General features: G+C 33.4%; 1 protein-coding gene across 1 annotated transcript in view; it reads right to left on the bottom strand.

Moving 5' to 3' along the window:
* Positions 1-14,512, bottom strand: part of LOC111694863 (RNA pseudouridylate synthase domain-containing protein 2) — a 32,913-nt gene extending 18,401 nt beyond the window's left edge. The window contains exons 1-8 of the mRNA XM_023463906.1: positions 14,340-14,512; positions 12,503-12,696; positions 7,895-8,173; positions 6,600-6,674; positions 3,823-3,910; positions 1,699-1,748; positions 988-1,059; positions 204-304 (exon numbers count right to left, since the gene is read on the bottom strand). Coding sequence (XP_023319674.1) covers positions 204-304; positions 988-1,059; positions 1,699-1,748; positions 3,823-3,910; positions 6,600-6,674; positions 7,895-8,173; positions 12,503-12,696; positions 14,340-14,382 — 902 coding nt within the window. The 5' untranslated portion in view covers positions 14,383-14,512. The remainder of the gene's footprint in view (positions 1-203; positions 305-987; positions 1,060-1,698; positions 1,749-3,822; positions 3,911-6,599; positions 6,675-7,894; positions 8,174-12,502; positions 12,697-14,339) is intronic.
* Between the last annotated feature and the right edge of the window lie 3,390 nt (positions 14,513-17,902).

A 17,902-nucleotide genomic window follows, 5' to 3' on the forward strand; every position in this document is an offset into this window, starting at 1 on the left:
CCTTTCAATATCCTTTCAATATCCTTTCAATATCCTTTCAATATCCTTTCAATATCCTTTCAATATCCTTTCAATATCCTGTCAATATCCTTTTAATATCCTTTCAATATCCTTTCAATATACTTTCAATATCCTTTCAATATCCTTTCAATATCCTTTCAATATCCTTTCAATATCCTTTCAATTTCCTTTCAATATTTAACCTGTGAACAATATTTGCTAGAAGATCATTATGTTTCAGTTTATAGTTGATATCCACTTTCTCATAGTTTACAGTTAGTATTCCACCATTTATACTTCGTTCCTAGAATACATAGTTTACAGTTAGTGTTCCACCATTTATACTTCGTTCCTAGAATACATAGCTTACAGTTAGTGTTCCACCATTTATACTTCGTTTCTAGTATACATAGTTTACAGTTAGTGTTCCACCATTTATACTTCGTTCCTAGAATACATAGTTTACAGGTATAGTGTTCCTCCATTTATACTTCGTTTCTAGAATACATAGTTTATAGATAGTGTTCCACCATTTATACTTCGTTCCTAGAATACATAGTTTACAGTTATAGTGTTCCACCATTTATACTTCGTTCCTAAAATATTATGATTTTTTTTATCGTGGATTTCTCTCCAATTGACACCGCTTGGGGCGGGAAATGGCGGACAGGGATTTTTGCCAAAAATTTAGTATGATACAGGGCTACACACAAAGGTTGAGACTTCGGAAACGACTGTAGAGAATTTGTTTAGTATTTATTCTAATATTTTTTGTTCCCTGTAAACTGTAAACATATTTCTTTCTTTGCCAAATCATTTATTATCTTCATAAAATGTATGAAAGCCAAGTTCAACCTTCAGATAAATAAGTTTAAAGAGTTAAAAGTCGTCTTTTATGTCACATCCCTTTTGGGTAACCCTGTATCCTACTTCAATGAACTATTTATAAACATGGGTATTCTTAATCATAAAAAAAATGTTACTCACATATTGATGTTTAGGGTGTGCTTTGAATTCTCTTGTAAATACTTCTAGTAAGCATTCTCCCACCCATCTTCCCTAAAAAGTTTTTTTTTTACTTTTACAAGGACTGTAAGCGTAATTACAAATGACCCTCCATGTAAATATGGCAATGTCCGATTCACAACCGTACCCTTGCAACCTTTATCTAATCAATGCATAATATCCTGCAGTACTGCAGTAGAAATGTGCGAGTTACTTTTGAAGAGAAACCGCAATTGAAATTAATCAGTTTAAACAATAACTAACATTGATATCTAATTCATACTTGATTAGACAACGCGTTTAAATTTTTATTACACGGTGAATTATGTCTGCAGCTCGGAAGATAACGAAACGCAATTTCATTGAAAGTAAAATGGACTCATTTGAGTTTTTTATTAATTGTTTTTTTTTTAAAGTTGATTTCATATTATCTTCTCATCACAATTAAGTTAAAGATTTTAATTAAAAATATAAAAGAAAAGATTGAAAAACTATAATTATCAAAACTTCCAGAAAATATTTTTAACTGCAACTTATTATTATGTTCCCCACCCCCACCTCCCAAAAAAAATTAGCCCAATCTTTATATATTTAAAAATATATTTTTTATAATTCAAAAACGCTGACAAATTTTGTAATTTTAGGCTTTTTATGTGCATTTAAACCAAAAAAATGTGAAAAGTTTTCAAATACCTTTGTAAATGTTGTGAATGTGAAATAGTACGGATATACTTTCCTTAAACCTGAAAAGTAATTTACATTAGGATACAACAAAAAAAATTATAGAATAATTCTCGTCTTTGTTGAGGGAGGGGTGGCATAATTCTCACGGGGTTTTGGAATAGCTCTCGGGATGCTGAAGTGGCTTCCATTGTAAGGGAACGTTTTGTGGTAGGAAACGCTTGGTAGCAGGAAATGTTTGGTGGCACGAAACGTTTTGTAGCAAGAAACGTTTTGTGGAAGTAAACGTTTAATAGCAGGAAGCGTTTTGTGACAGGAAACGTTTTGTGACAGGAAACGTTTTGTGTAGGAAATGTTCTCTGAGAAAACGTTCAGTAAGAAAACGTTCACTAAGAACACGTTCAGTAAAGAAACGTTTAGTAATGAAACGTCCAGCAAGAAAACGTTTAGTAAGAAAACGTTCAGTAAGGAAACGTTCAGTGAGGAAACTTTCAGTAAGGAAACGTTCAGTAAGGAAACATCCAGCAAGGAAACGTCCGGTAAGGAAACGTTCACCAAGAAAACGTTCATTAAGGAAACGTTGAGTAAGCAAACGTTTAGAAAGGAAACGTTCAGTAAAGAATCGTCCGGTAAGGAAACGTTCAGTAAGGAAACGTTCAGTAAGGAAATGTTCAGTAAGGAAATGTTCAGTAAGGAAACGTTCAGTTAGGAAACGTGCAGTAAGGAAATGTCCAGTAAGGAAACGTCCAGTAAGGAGACGTCCAGTAAGGAAACGTCCAGTAAGGAAACTTTCAGTAAGGAAACGTTCAGTAAGGAAACATTTTGTAGGTGCTCCATGAAAATCATAGTTTTCCTTGGATATCTTTAAAACTTGATAATTTTTGATACAGTGCTCCAGTGGTAGCTACACATAGAACAATATTTATTTTGTAAAATCACCATTTTTAATGGCTCCAATTTAGGCGAAACAATTATTTTTTTTATTTAATTAGAAATAGTATAATTTATAAAGATGTTGCAGAACACATCAAACGAAACCTTTATTTATCAATTTTTAAAATAATTAACAAAAAATGTTTAATGTTTAAGCTAAAACAAATGTTGTCAGTTTGGTAAATTTCACGATATTCGGGCACTCCAAAGGCATTTTATATTCCAAGGGCACTCCAAAGGCTTTATTCCAAGGGCACTCCAAAGGCATTATTCCAAGGGAACTCCAAAGGCATTATTCCAAGGGAACTCCAAAGGCATTATTCCAAGGGAACTCCAAAGGCATTATTCCAAGGGAACTTCAAAGGCATTATTCCAAGGGAACTCCAAAGGCATTATTCCAAGGGCAACAAATGGTTACTTCTCTGATACAAATTGTCCAAATGTTAATTATTTAGGACAAAAATTTATGTGATAGGTTAGACTAGGTGGGAATAGAATAGTCCGGGAACTGGTGTAATTTGTGAAATTGTAACTTTGGAAATTGTAACTTTGGAAATGTTAACTTTGGAAATGTTAACTTTGGAAATGTTAACTTTGGAAATTGTAACTTTGGAAATTGTAACTTTGGAAATTGTAACTTTGGAAATGTTAACTTTGGAAATTGTAACTTTGGAAATCGTAACTTTTAAAATTTTAATTTGGAATGTTGAGGCTTGGATTGTACGCTACTCAGACATTTGGACAACTTTTGAGCTTTGAGAATCATGGCAAGCCATGATTTTTGAGGCCTGTAGTGTAGTTTTTAATCATTTATCCAAGCTTTAAAGCTTAATTAAAGAAACTCAGAAATGAGGGATTATGATCTCTTTGGAAATATTCCTCTAAGTTTAGCTTTTTTAGAAATTCAGAGATGGGTTAAAGTACAAAAAAAAACTAAAACCAACTAAATTAATTTTAATTGAGTTGAAACTTAATGGTGAAAACCTTTGAAACTTAATGGTGAAAACCTTTGAAACTTAATGGTGAAAACCTTTGAAACTTTTACTATTTGATCAGGCAGTTTGAAATATGTAAGGTCTACAACATCAGGGTGGAAAGACATATTTGGGTTAGAAAATTAGAGTTTGATGGAAGTAATCATTTCCTCATTTCCCAATTCTATTTGTAGAAGAGTATTGTGTAACATATTGAAGTATAATTTACCATTCTGGAAGTAGTAAGTTGTTTCATTGAACCTTTCGTCCGTGAATCCAGGACGTTTTGCTTTCAGTATCCGGGTCTCAAACTTAACCTGGAGAAATCAAACCTTGTCGAAACCTTATGTAAGTCCTGTATCTTCTGATGTTTTTATTAATGTATCCCCTTTTTTATGTATTTCTGTATCTTGTTACGTTTATCCCCTATTCTTGGATACATCTGTTTGTGTATCTTGTATCCTTTCATGCCTGTATCACTGGGTTTACTTATTTATTCCTTTCTTTTCATGTATCTTTGTATCTCTGTAGTTCCTGTATCCCTGCATCTTGTATCCCAGCATCTTGTATCCCTGCATCTTGTATCCCAGCATCCTTGTAGCTCTGCATTTCCTGTATCTTTGTATCTCTGTAGTTCCTTTATCCTTGTAGCTCTGTATTTCCTTTATGCTTGTAGCTCTGTATTTCCCTATCTTTGTGTCCCTGTATTTCCTGTATCCTTGTAGCTCTGATTTTCCTGTATCTTTGTATCTCTGTAGTTCCTGTATCCTTGTAGCTCTGTATTTCCTAATCTTTGTGTCCCTGCATTTCATGTATCCTTGTATAGCTCTGTATTTCCTGTATCCTTGTAGCTCTGTATTTCCTTATCTTTGTGTTCCTGTATTTCCTGTATCCTTGTAGTTCTGTATTTCCTGTATCCTTGTAGCTCTGTATTCCTGTATCCTTGTAGCCCTGTATTTCATGTATCCTTGTAGCCCTGTATTTCCTGTATCCTTATAGCTCTGTATTTCCTGTATCCTTGTAGCCCTGTATTTCCTGTATCCTTGTAGCCCTTTATTCCTCTATCCCTATATTCATGTATCCTAATATACCTTCATCCCTGTATCCCTGTAGCCCTGTATCCTGTGTCCCTGTGTTCTATATCCCTGTATCCCTATATCCCAGTATCCCTGTATTCCTGTATCCCTGTATCCGTGTATCCCTGTATCCCTGTATCCCTGTATTCCTGTATCCCTGTATCCCTGTATCCCTGTATCCCTGTATACCTGTATTCCTGTATACCTGCATTCCTGTATCCCTGTATCCCTGTATCCCTGTTCTCTGTATCCTGTATCCTGTATCCCTGTATTCTGTATCTCTGTATCCTGTATCCCTGTATCCTGTATCCCTGTATCCTCTGTTCCTGTATCCTGTATCCCTGTATCCTTGTATCCCTGTATCCTCTATTCCTTTATCCCTGTATCCCTGTATCCTCTATTCTTATATCCCTGTATCCCTTTATCCCTTGTATCGCTGTATCCCTGTATCCCTGTATCCCTGTATCCTTGTATCCCTGTATCCCTGTATCTCTGTATCCATGTATCCCTGTATCCCTGTATCTTCTATTTCTGTATCCCGGTATCCCTGTATCCTCTAATTTTGTATCCCTGTATTCTATATTCCTGTATCCCTGAATCCTAATAATCCTGTAATCCTGTATCCTAATAAACATCTATCATGTATCCTAATAAACCTGTATCCCTGTAACCCTGTATCCCTGTATCCCTGTATAATGTATCCTAATAACCCTGTATACCTGTATCCCTGAATAATGTATCCTAATATACCTGTATCCCTGTATCCTGTATCCCTGTATAATGTATCCTAATAACCCGGTATCCCTGTATCCATACATGAAGTAAAGAAGAAATAAATTAGTGTCTTCTGAGATAAAAACAAGAAATTGGAAAAAATTAGATTTATTTTCTAATCTGTAGGCTATAGGGGGCCAAGTAGGGGCGGAGAAACACAGTATTTATAAAACATTAAAGGGAGTGACCGGCAATGTATGGTGATTGAACTGTATATGTAGTATTGTGGACAAATTTTTTTAGGATTCATTTGAGACATATAGATCGTTTATACGACGTATATTTACTGAGTTTCAGTGCAAAGTCGACGTTCAAAATCATGAAGTTGGGTGCGTTCGTTTTCAGAATCGTTTTTTAAAAATTATTAAATAACGACGACAAAAAATGTAAACAAAATTCTACAGTAAACTAATAAGTTGTTTAGGAACAGTTGTTGAGAAAACAAAAATTAACTCTTATCATCGAAAATAAGTAATCTTATGCAATTATTAGTTTCTGTAATCTCTCATTATTCACAAAGATTTTCTACAGATTTTCTGGAATTTTTATTGAAAAGACGACATTTGAAGAATTTGTAGAAATATGCAAACAAATTTATAGAAAATACGAAATTTAATATAATGATGAAAACGTTTTATATGTGTCAAATGAATACTAAAAAATTGTCCACAACACTGCATACTCAGTTTAACCACCATACAATGCAAGTCACTCCCTTTAAAGGAACTCTCAAGGAATTTAAAGTAGCCCTCCGATAAAAGAATTACATGCCAGATTCACAATCGTACCCTCCGATAAAAGAATTACATGCCAGATTCACAATCGTACTCTCCGATAAAAGAATTACATGCCAGATTCACAATCGTACCCTCAACATACACATGTAAGTGTATAGCAATGAGTTATCATCGGTTTTCCATCTTAAAAAGAGAATAATTTTTAAATTACTTCCTTGTTTCTGTTGCATATATCCGCAAGCTGCAGTTAAATGGACAAATTCCGGTGGAAAATATAATTTAAGAAAGCAAAATTGTCAATTATGCTCAAAAACATGCTTAAAGGGTACTGTTGTGAATTGACATGGAAGGGTCAATTAAAATCCAGTCGACAGTCCCTTTAAGCTTCTTACCGTTGATGGTTTCTTTAAGATTCTTACCTTTTTTGTATCGTTAGTTGCGTCTTCTTGTTCATATTTACGTTTATTCAGAGGGATAATACCACTTAAATATTGCTAAAAAATAATAAAAGTCAATTTTATATCATTAGCTGCGTTCTCTAGTTCATATTTACGTTTATTCAGAGGGACAATACCGCTTAAATATATCTAAAAGATAATAAAGGTCATTTTTGTACCATTAGTTGCGTGTTCTAGTTCATATTTACTCTTTATTTAGTGGGATAATACCGCTTAAATATTGCTAAAAAATAATAAAAGTCAATTTTGAAATTTTGAAAAAGATATTTTGAAATTGTATAAATTTTTGCCACAAATTCTGTTCGATCTTCTATTACCATATATCTTTGCAACTCGATGTCGTAGACTTTATATAGTTATTTCAAACTAGGAATCAAATAATCTAATTTTGAAATATTCAAAATTAGCACCATCAGGTTGCATAGATTTAAGAATTAAAATACTTGATCGGCAAAGAATGTATTTCTTTATTTTGTTTTGGTTTTGAAAAGGGAAATTTTTCTAAAATAACAAAAACATTTTTGAAGGGTCTGAACAAAAAAAAATGGTTCACCAAAAATACTTTTCTACCTATACCATAAAAAGATTGATAATGACAATTTTACATAATTTAAATTATTCTCATCTTATAAAGAAAATTATTAAAGAGAAGTGATTTAGATCCTTTAAAACCCGGTAGAAATACAGCGGGACCCATAAAACTTTGAAACTGATTAAGTGAATTGGGTTGTTTATTCTGTACAATTTGTTTATTTTATGCTGATTGGACTATTTAACAAAATAATTAGGGACTGTAAGCAACATGTCAAGTAAATCCCCAGGCAAAGCTGGCAATGTCCGATTTACAACGGTACCCTTGAAACCTTTATCTGTGATCAAAAATGTGGAAGATAACTTCGTTTTTTCTAGGTTTAAAAGGATTTAATTCAGATAATTCAAATATGTTTTTTTGACGTAGAAATGCGTAAGTATCTTTTGTAGATAAGTCTCAATCAGTTTTCAAAGTTAAAAACATTGATAATTTTAATCTAATTCTACTTCTGAATCGGGCATTGTCATCTTTGCACGGAGGGTCACTTGAAATTACGCTTACAGTTCCTTTAAAGGGACTGTTAAGGCATAATTAAAGGGTTTTGGTATAACTTTGACACATTTTTATGTCAATTTCTCGAGACAGGGACATTAGATAAAACTAAATATTGGTCGCGATCAACTCCTAAACTACGCTCACCATCCCTTTAACTTTTCCAACAAACCTCTTGAAGTATAGATCCTTGGTTCAGCAGCTGGACGAGGTTTAGAGGCTGATACTGCCGATACAGAGGCTGCTGGGGTAGATTGTAAACACCATCCGAGGTTGGGGGGGAACTGTAAACAGGGTTGGTTGTATACGTGTATCCAGGAGGGGGTAGAGACTGGGAGTATTGTTGAACCTGGTAGACAAGGTTCAGTTTGTTCTCCGGGTAGTTCTCTACACCAGTGAGGTAGGGTTGGAGAAGTGAGAGGGAATGTGATTCTAATCCTGGATCCAGGTTCTAGGTTCAAATAATTATAAAAGATAAGTTTTATTTTTAACGTTTTCAAGGCTTATTAAGTTCAAAAACTAAATTATATAAAAGAAAACGAATGCATCTGTTTTTATCTGTTTTTTATATTTCTGTAAAATTCCAAAACTGTAAATCACACTTTAAATAGCCCAAAAGGTTTGCAATCTTTACAAACTTTGTTATTTACACATTGTCAAAGATTGTATCAAACAAATGGACTATTCCCGATTAACAACGTTACCCTTTAAACCATTATCTGATCTAAAACGTTGAGGATATCGTCATTTTTCCAGTTTGAAAAGTGATTAATTCTGACAAATTTATTCTTTTTTTCCGTCGTATCTAAAGACGAGTTGTAGCATAAATCCACTGGTCAATCATATGGAGACACCACAAATGAAAATGATAAATTTTCTAAATAGAAAAATATTGATATCAGATCATTATAGATCAGGTTTTGTGAATACTGCTGTGATTAGAATATGCCAGTCTATGAATGGCGGGAGGATCTACTGTCCTTTTTAGACTTATTTCTTTTTTGTAGATTAGTAAAATTGAAAAACAAAAGAAAATAATCTTTATAAATATACTTGTCTAAAAGTGTCCTCTGCATTCTACCGTGAACTCTTTCTCAACAAACTCAGAGAAAATAAATCATATTTAGAAAAATATAGTCTGTAGGACAAAACCGGGGGGGGAATAAGAAAAGAAAATCTGGGGAGGGAAAGGGGGTGGGGGTACGGAATAAGAAAAAAATAAAATGCTCTCTAATGAGAGGAGATGAAATGTTCATTCCTACAATTATTGAGAAGAAATCATGCGTACACGCAACTTTCCTCACTCATTAGGAGTTCATAATATTATATACAATATTATACATATACAGGGTGTCATAATATTATATACAATAGTATACATATACATATACAGGAGTTCATAATAATATATACAATATTATACATATACACTATACAGGAGTTCATAATAATATATACAATATTATACATATACATATACAGGAGTTCATAATAATATATACAATATTATACATATACAGCTAGGGTGTCATAATATTATATACAATATTATACATATACACTAAACAGGAGTTCAGACAAATATATAAATACAGGGTGTTTTTAAATGTAAATCTTCAATGAATAAATATATGGTATTTTCAACTTTTTAGATGTTTAAATATATGTTTTCCAAGACAAAATGTTTTATGGGTCTAACCCAATCATCAGTTGGAATAAAATATATATATGAGAAGTAATCTTTGCTTGCTTGTTTGTTTGTATGTACGATCATAACTCATGAACCCTTAGCTGATTTGTCTCAAAATTTGTTTAAGGAACTCGGTAGAACCATGGGAATGTTCTTAGTATGATTAAAACTGTAGGTTGAGTGGGTTGGCATTTATAGCAGAAGCTTTGTTTCCAAACAATACTGGGTTTCCATGTAAGTTGTTAATAAAAATATCTCTTTACAATAAACATTCATGTCATATTGTAATATTTAATTCTCAAAATCATTTTTATTCTTTGAAATATAGGGTGTTTTTTAAAAATTTATTATTAATTTATAAAAATACACTTCAATCATATATTGTTTGCACTATAAAGATTATACATGATGTCTTCTAAGTAAGAGCTGTACTTGAAATATGTATTTATAAAACAGTGACTAGTGGATTCATGCAATAAAGAAAATGAGAAATTAACAGAATTTCAAAACTTTCAAGAGATATTCACCACGTTTGTTAATATGGTAAAGTGAAGTACTTAAGGGTACCGTTGTGTGAATCTGACAGAAAACGCGCAAAATTTCGACGTTAGTCGTCAGTCGAGCTTTTTATAAGCGTCTGAAACATGAGACATCATATGGTGTGTAAATATTTAATTTGGTTAATTTTTCAAAACATTTTTTGAAATAATTCAGTAATTTATCTATCAATCTATCAACATTGAAAAATATCATAATAGTCACCAATCCACATAGATCCAGCCTGCTATGATTGTTGCATCAATTTCTAAAACAGGGTCGACTTTGAAGTGTCGCAAAACCTTGCGCTTTGGTTTTTTTATAGCCTTAAACATTTTGAAATTATAAAAACTCTACAAAAACTAAAAAGCAGTTGCTTAAGCTAAAATTAAAAGAAGTAGTTGGCACAATTCTCATCGAGTTTTGCATGTGAGCTTGCAACCTTTAAATCACAGTGAATCATTGGTATAAAAGAGAATGATGTTTTTGTATTAATATTTTCTATAGATTTAAATACGTAACTCACGATGGGTTCACAGTTGATGGGTTCTCTATCAAACATGCTTTTCAGAGAAAACTATGAATGTTCATTAGCAAAAGGCAGAACTTGGGGGGGAGGGGGGGGGGTGATAGTTATTCAAAAAATGAATCACCCCCCCCCCTCATTCTTTACTTTTGAGTCTTTCTTTTTCTTTTATCAATTAGTAATTCCCGAATTACAATGGTACCCTTGAACGCTTTGTCTCATCAAATATGAATGAGATATCCATGTTTTAGTTTCTGTAAACTGTTTATTTTCATTTGCGCATTTCTTGTTTATGAGAAGCAATGGAGAAACCCACAGAAATAAACACTTTTCGAGTCAGAGAAACGACGTTGTCTACCACATTATTTGATCTGATTAAGGTTTCAATGGTACCGTTGTAAATCAGGTATTTCCATCTTTCCATGGAGGGTCACCTGAAATTAGGCTTACAATTCCTTATAACTGTGTTAAAAACTTTTCAATTGTCACATTTTAAGTCATTTGTTTTAGAGTTCGACTCGAGTTCGATGTTGAGACTGCATGCAAAGGTCAAGGTGTTTGAATAAAATAGCGGTAATCTTCAACGCCTAAAATTGATGTCAATTGTCAATTTTACTTAAAAGTGGAATTATTAAGAGTGTAATCCGTTAAGAAAAGTTGACTTGTACTTGTGCATGCTCTTGTGGGCCGAGAACAGTTGTTTAGCCTCTGATTGGTCGAAAAGGAATTAACTTAATCCGTGGGTCGAACAGAAATATCGGAAAGGAATTAACTTAATCGGTAAGGTCGAACAGAAATATCGGAAAGGAATTAACTTAATCGGTAAGGTCGAACAGAAATATCGAAAAGGATTTAACTTAATCGGTAAGGTCGAACAGAAATATCGAAAAGGAATTAACTTAATCCATAGGTCGAACAAAGATGTCGAAAAGGAATTAACTTAATCCGTAGGTCGAACAGAGATATCGAAAAGGAATTAACTTAATCCGTAGGTCGAACAGAGATATCGGAAAGGAATTAACTTAATCGGTAGGTCGAACAGAGATATCGAAAAGGAATTAACTTAATCTGTAGGTCGAACAGAAATATCGAAAAGGAATTAACTTAATCTGTAGGTCAAACAGATATATCGAAAAGGAATTAACTTAATCCGTGGGTCGAACAGAAAAATCGAAGAGGAATTAACTTAATCTGTAGGTCGAACAGAAATATCGAAGAGGAATTAACTTAATCTGTAGGTCGAACAGAAATATCGAAGAGGAATTAACTTAATCCGTAGGTCGAACAAAAATATCAAAATGGAATTAACTTAATCTGTAGGTCGAACAGATATATCGAAGAGAAATTAACTTAATCCGTGGGTCGAACAGATATATCAAAAAGGAATTAACTTAATCCGTGGAACGAACAAAATACGGATTTAAGCTCTATGATCAGTTTACCTATTAAAAACCTTTAGTTTTCATTAGGTGCTAATATCCACTAATTGAAGATTTAAAACTAAAAGACTTTATCGGATGTAAAGAATGGCATTTACTTCAAACTAAAGTAAATTTCACAAAAGATTAAAATTTTATAAGTTTTCAATCATAACTTTTTACTCACGAGATTTTTTATATTTTGAGGTTTTTTATATTTTTTATACGTAACCAGTGTCCGAATTTAATGAATTTAAGCCGCGTCTCAAATCACCCAAAAACCGGTTCCAATTGAGCGTCGGCTTAAATCTTGAAGAACTTAATACAATTTTAAGTGGAACCAACCATGTTTGAGCCGCAGTTTAAATTTAAGCCGCCGCTCAAATTCTTTAAATTCGGCCTCGGATAAATTTGCTTATCCATACTTCTGCGTCAAATCTAAACTAGAGAAGCCACGAGGTCAAAAAATCCTACCAAATGATTTGGCATAATTTGTTAACCTTCCCCTCTTGTTTTGGTTTGTTGTGTATTGCATTAAAATTCAACTTTTTTGATAGGCCAAAAAGATGTATTAAGATGATTAAATAATATTGAATATAATTATTGTTCCTGGTTCAAGATTGCTCCTTGTTGATGAGAAAGTAGGTGGCTCAATCCTTGCTGTTGATATAGAAGGTGTCCCACCCCCTGCTGCTGGGGGAGAAGGTACCCCGCCCCCTGCCCAAGGAGAAGGTTCCCTTGCAGGAGACGGTTAGAGGGTGGATGGTAAGGAAGGATGGACGTGTCACCCCCACCTCCTCCTCCTGATTCAAGGTTTTTAGTCATCACAATATAAACATTCTTTTAAAGTTTAAAGTTGACCAATGTCTCCCCAACCTATAGTACTGATGAGGACATCATAGAAGTGTCGAAATATATTTACTGGAAAAGTGATCTTAACGTCGTTTATTTCTAATCTGGTTTGGTTCAACCTTCCACCAACTATAAAGTTTTTAGCTCAATGTAATCAATAAACTAACCTTAATACTATTCAAGATCAAATAAAATAAATGTATTTTTTTACGTAGACCATACTTTTCAGTTAATCTTAAAAATGCGGAGTTTTATCTTCTGCAAGCCCTTCTGCCCCTTCAGTAAAAGTAAATCCAAGTCTGACTGCGTCAAACTTGTTGCAACGGCTAGTTCCGTCCATAGAGCTAGGTACAGTAAAAACTGGGACCGGAAAGGTTGACCTTGCTCGGAAATCCAAATGTACTACGGCTAACCGTGTCTGTATCTTTGCTTGTCTCTTTGTTTGTGTGTTTGTTTATCTTCTATATAATAAAACAAGACATTCGTGTATATTTATATGTTGTCTATAGCCGGCCAAATGGCTGGACCAATTGGGCTGAAATTTTGTTTTCAAATATTTTTTCCACGAGCAACGCCTGGCCCTTCAGCTATCCAATTAATGCCAAAACGCCAACGGTTAAAGTGATTGGGCCCAAATTTTGTTTATTGATGATCAAAATTTTAAAAAATTAGCTCTAACCAAAATTCTATCGTCATTAAATTTTTACAATGTATACAAAGCGATACTTTGCTTGTCTGTCGGTTTGTATCCAATAAAAGTCAAAACGTCTAAACAGATCGGGCCCCAAAAGAATTGAGTCTTTGCCACAAACTCAAATATTCTAATCCCTATATATTTGCAACCTGATGCACACCGAACTAACCAGAGTGAGCAGCATTCGGTTTCTTCTATTTGAAATCAAACGAGTTATGGTCTTTAATTCAATAATTATTTACTTTACGGATTTGTTCATGTTATACATTTTCATTCAAAATGATGCCAACAAAAAAGTATTTAATAGAAAAGGCTAACAAATTATGTTTAATGGGTCAAATTGTGATCAAAAGTCACAGCTTTCTGGAATATTAACAGAACCGTTAAATCCTCGTGGATGGAGTAAACCTTAAATATTTCAAACTTAAATTTTTAATCTAACAGAAGCCGTAGTTTAAGATGGGGACGAAGCGCCCTGACGGCCTGGTATTGTAGATTAGATCAGAATGTGCAATATCTCGAACAAAGAATTAAAAATAATTCACAGTATCTTCTGTCGTTAGTAAGTTGAATTTTCTTAATCGTTATAAATAATTCACAATATTTGATTTTCGCTTCACGAATCACGATCACAAATTTGACATTTGCTTAGATGTCAATATTAAAACTTTAAAATAGTTTTTTTATTCAAAAATGGTTTCTTTCACAAAATTTAATTTTCCAACTCCTATATGTTTGCAATCTGAGGAAACCTTTTAATGCACGACATTAGGTTGTAAAGAATAATTATTAGAAAGAAAAGAATTTAAGCGAGTAACCAATTCGTTTCCAAAATTTGGAAAACATATTTTTCATAAAGAGAAATTATTCATTTTTCAAGATTTGTAACTAAAAACTGACCCTGTAGGACGGGTTGAGCGGAGTTACTCCAGGTCTGCTCCATACTGAGCTCTAGACTAGAATGACGGACTACTAATTGTCCGGAGAGTCGGATGGAGGGAAAGGGGGGATCACAGTAATTATTCCCCCTAAGGATGAAAAGAGGAGACTTATCTGAAAGGACATGTATCTCCGTCCCGCCAATCTATCTTCTTTTAAATCTATTACGAAACCAATCCAGATTACAAACATCCGTCCTGTTGGATATCTCTCAGTCCTGGCTGATTATCCGTCCTGATGGAAATCTCTCAGTCCTGGCTGATTATCCGTCCTTTTGGATATCTCTCAGTCCTGGCTGATTATCCGTCCGGTTGGATATCTCTCTGTCCTGGCTGATTATCCGTCCTTTTGGATATCTCTCAGTCCTGGCTGATTATCCGTCCTGTTGGATATATCTCAGTCCTGGCTGATTATCCGTCCTGTTGGATATCTCTCAGTCCTGGCTGATTATCCGTCCTGTTGGATATCTCTCAGTGGTCCTGAGCTGAAAACTTTTGAATGGGATATCCTTACTCCCGATCGGATAATTAATCTGGAGATTAAAAATGAGAGGAGAACAAGCAATATTTAATCTCGAGATTAAGAAAAAGAGTGGATTAAGCATTAATCCCAATATCCACCATTCTAAAGTTTTCAGCTCAGGCTGATTATCCGTCCTGTTGGATATCTCTCAGTCCTGACTGATTATCCGTCCTGTTGGATATCTCTCAGTCCTGGCTGATTAAAAAGAAACTGTCTCTAGAAGAATACATCTTCTCTTATCTTAGTTTCTACTTAAGTACAAGAATTGTAATTAGACCGAATATATTTTGCTTTTAATGGAATGGAAAAAAGTTTCACGTTTTTTTAAATTTTATGCTACTTTGTCAGCTTAGACAGTTTGAGAATAAAAATAAAAATAATAAAATCTTTAACCCTCTCTCGTAAAGATCAATAGATAATAGGTTTACACCATCAGCTTCCAAAAGTATTTGAAAAGTAGAGTTTGCGACAAGGATCCATAATTAGAGATCTATTAACGTTATATATCGCATATTAATGTTATATATCGCATATTAATGTTATATATCGCATATTAATGTTATATATCGCATATTAATGTTATATATCGCATACCAAAACTCAAGATCTTTGAGATTTTTCTGTCTAGCTGTGTTGCGGGGTGTTGGATCTAAGGTTTGGAGGTAGGTGTGGTTTCGTGGAACCAAATTCATCATTTCTCAAGAAAACTGTATAAAGAGGCTTTTTTATACTACAACCTCTGATATCATAGTATTATTAGTCATCGTTCAGAGAGAATAACTACACATAATGTGAAATTATGAAATTACATTTTTTAAACAATTTCTCCAATAATTAATTTGATCAAGTGATTCCATCAAGTAGGTTTTGCTCAGACTAAAGTTTACAGAATACCATTGTGTTGGCATGGAACTTAGAGAGTAACTAAAGATTACCTGAACGCAAAATATTAATGACGATGCCCGATTCACAACGGTACCCTTGAAACTTTTGTTTTTTGGATTTCAATTGTTAAATTCAGGTAATTTTTATGTGTTTTTCTGCAGTAGAATTGCGCAAGTCACTTTTGTAGGGAAACCACAATTGAAAATAATAATTTTACGAAATTTTTAACATTAACATTTAATTCATACTCGACCAGACCAGGCTTTCAAGGGTACCGTTGTGAATCAGGCATGTCACTTTTTATTTAAGGGTCAATAACAGTCCCTTTAAGTTATATTGTTTCCTAAGATATAGATATATATATATATATAGATATAGACCTGTTGTTTGAATTCTAAGATTTGTAAGATGTGTAGACTGCAGAGACTGATGTAGAGTATAAGATAGTTTCTCCATGATCTGAAAATTTTTTTAAACAGGGTTTCCATTGTTATCTGATATTTTAGTCCTCATGCATAATCTATCAAAGAATTATTCTAAACGTAGGGGAATACTTTTAACTAAATTTCCCCAAAATTTTTGCTTTTTACTTTAAAAACTTAATTTAACAATTATAAAAGTTCTTTTTTTGTCGCGCAACTCAGAACTTTTATTAATACTCTTACAACCTTTACTTTAGAGTAAAAAAGATGTTACAAAAAATTATATTTCACAATGGATGAATCTAAAATGGATTGTAAGCTTAACTTTAATTGCCCGATTTACAACGGTACCCATTAAAGCTTTTGGTAAAACTAGCACTGAAGCAAGCAGTGTTGATGGTTACACTGGAGCAGAGGATATTTTAAATCATTTTGCCGATATTTACAGTGAACTTTATCAGAAATATGATTTAGGAGAGGAGTATGCTCAGGTTCAGGAATCCATTGCTCTCCAGGTAGATCCTAGTCTATTGGGGGACCTGGATAGAGTTACGAGAATACTGTGTTTGAAGCTCTGACTAAATTAAAGTTAGGAAAAACTTAATTTGGATTGTCTATTAAAAGTGTGTATTGGTAAAATTCCTGCATTCTTTGTACTAAAATACTTATCATTAAGGAATCTAGGAGATATTGCATCAAGCGAATAGATTCTAATACAATAGATGGCAACGTAGAATTTGTACACTCTCAGTACAGTTGTATTCTGACGTCACAAGTGTCAATTCAGTTTTTGTGTCCGACAAAATTATCAATAATAGTAATAATTTTAGAATAAAGTGCTTTCTTACAGTAAAATAAGTGTAATTTTTTATGTGTTCTTTAGTTTCTGTTTTTACACTTTTTTATTTAATCTTGGAAAACATGTCAACTAATGTGAGACAATTTCGTTTTCCTTGTTATATTTGACACTTGTGACGTGTATAATTGGTTCATTTCTCTGTTGCCACCTATTGTACTTGATAATCTATTTGGCATCAAGTGATAACTACAGAGCCATTGCTGTGGGTAGCCATTAAAGTGGTTTGATTGGCTTATCATTATTCTCGAAGGGGATAAACTTGCAATAGATGAGCTACATTTTGGGGTTCAAGCAAAATCTAGCACATCTAGATAAACACTGTATAATAGACTAGGCAGGCCTATATTTGCCTTTTCTATGGACCTAAGTAAAATATTTGACATGGTTTCTTGGGCTAAACTATTTCCGAAACTTTTAAAAAGAAAATATGACCGTTGATATTAAGATGCTTAAAACATATTTACTCAAATCAAATGTGTAATGTGAGGTGGGGGAACAATATCTCTTAACCTTTTTATGTGAAAACTGGTGTACGCCAGGCTGCAGTTTCCTCGCCTATATTGTTTCTTTGGGTATATAAATGATCTCATTGTTCAACTTAGACATATATCTGAAAGTTGGTTGTCAACTAAATTGCGTATGCGTATGCGGATGACATTATATTAGTATCTCGATCTGGACTACAGTTAATGAATAATGTTTGTGAAAAATTTGCTAGTCTTTATCAGTTAAAATTTAGCACAAATGTAGATGTTTCCAAATCAAAAACAAAATGTATAGTTTTCATTAACCCTGTCATGAATACTGATAATATTTGCCCGATTCTTTTAAATAAT

Source organism: Eurytemora carolleeae, unplaced genomic scaffold (genome assembly GCF_000591075.1).
Source record: "Eurytemora carolleeae unplaced genomic scaffold, Eaff_2.0 scaffold67, whole genome shotgun sequence".
Taxonomy (NCBI): Eukaryota; Metazoa; Arthropoda; class Copepoda; order Calanoida; family Temoridae; genus Eurytemora; species Eurytemora carolleeae.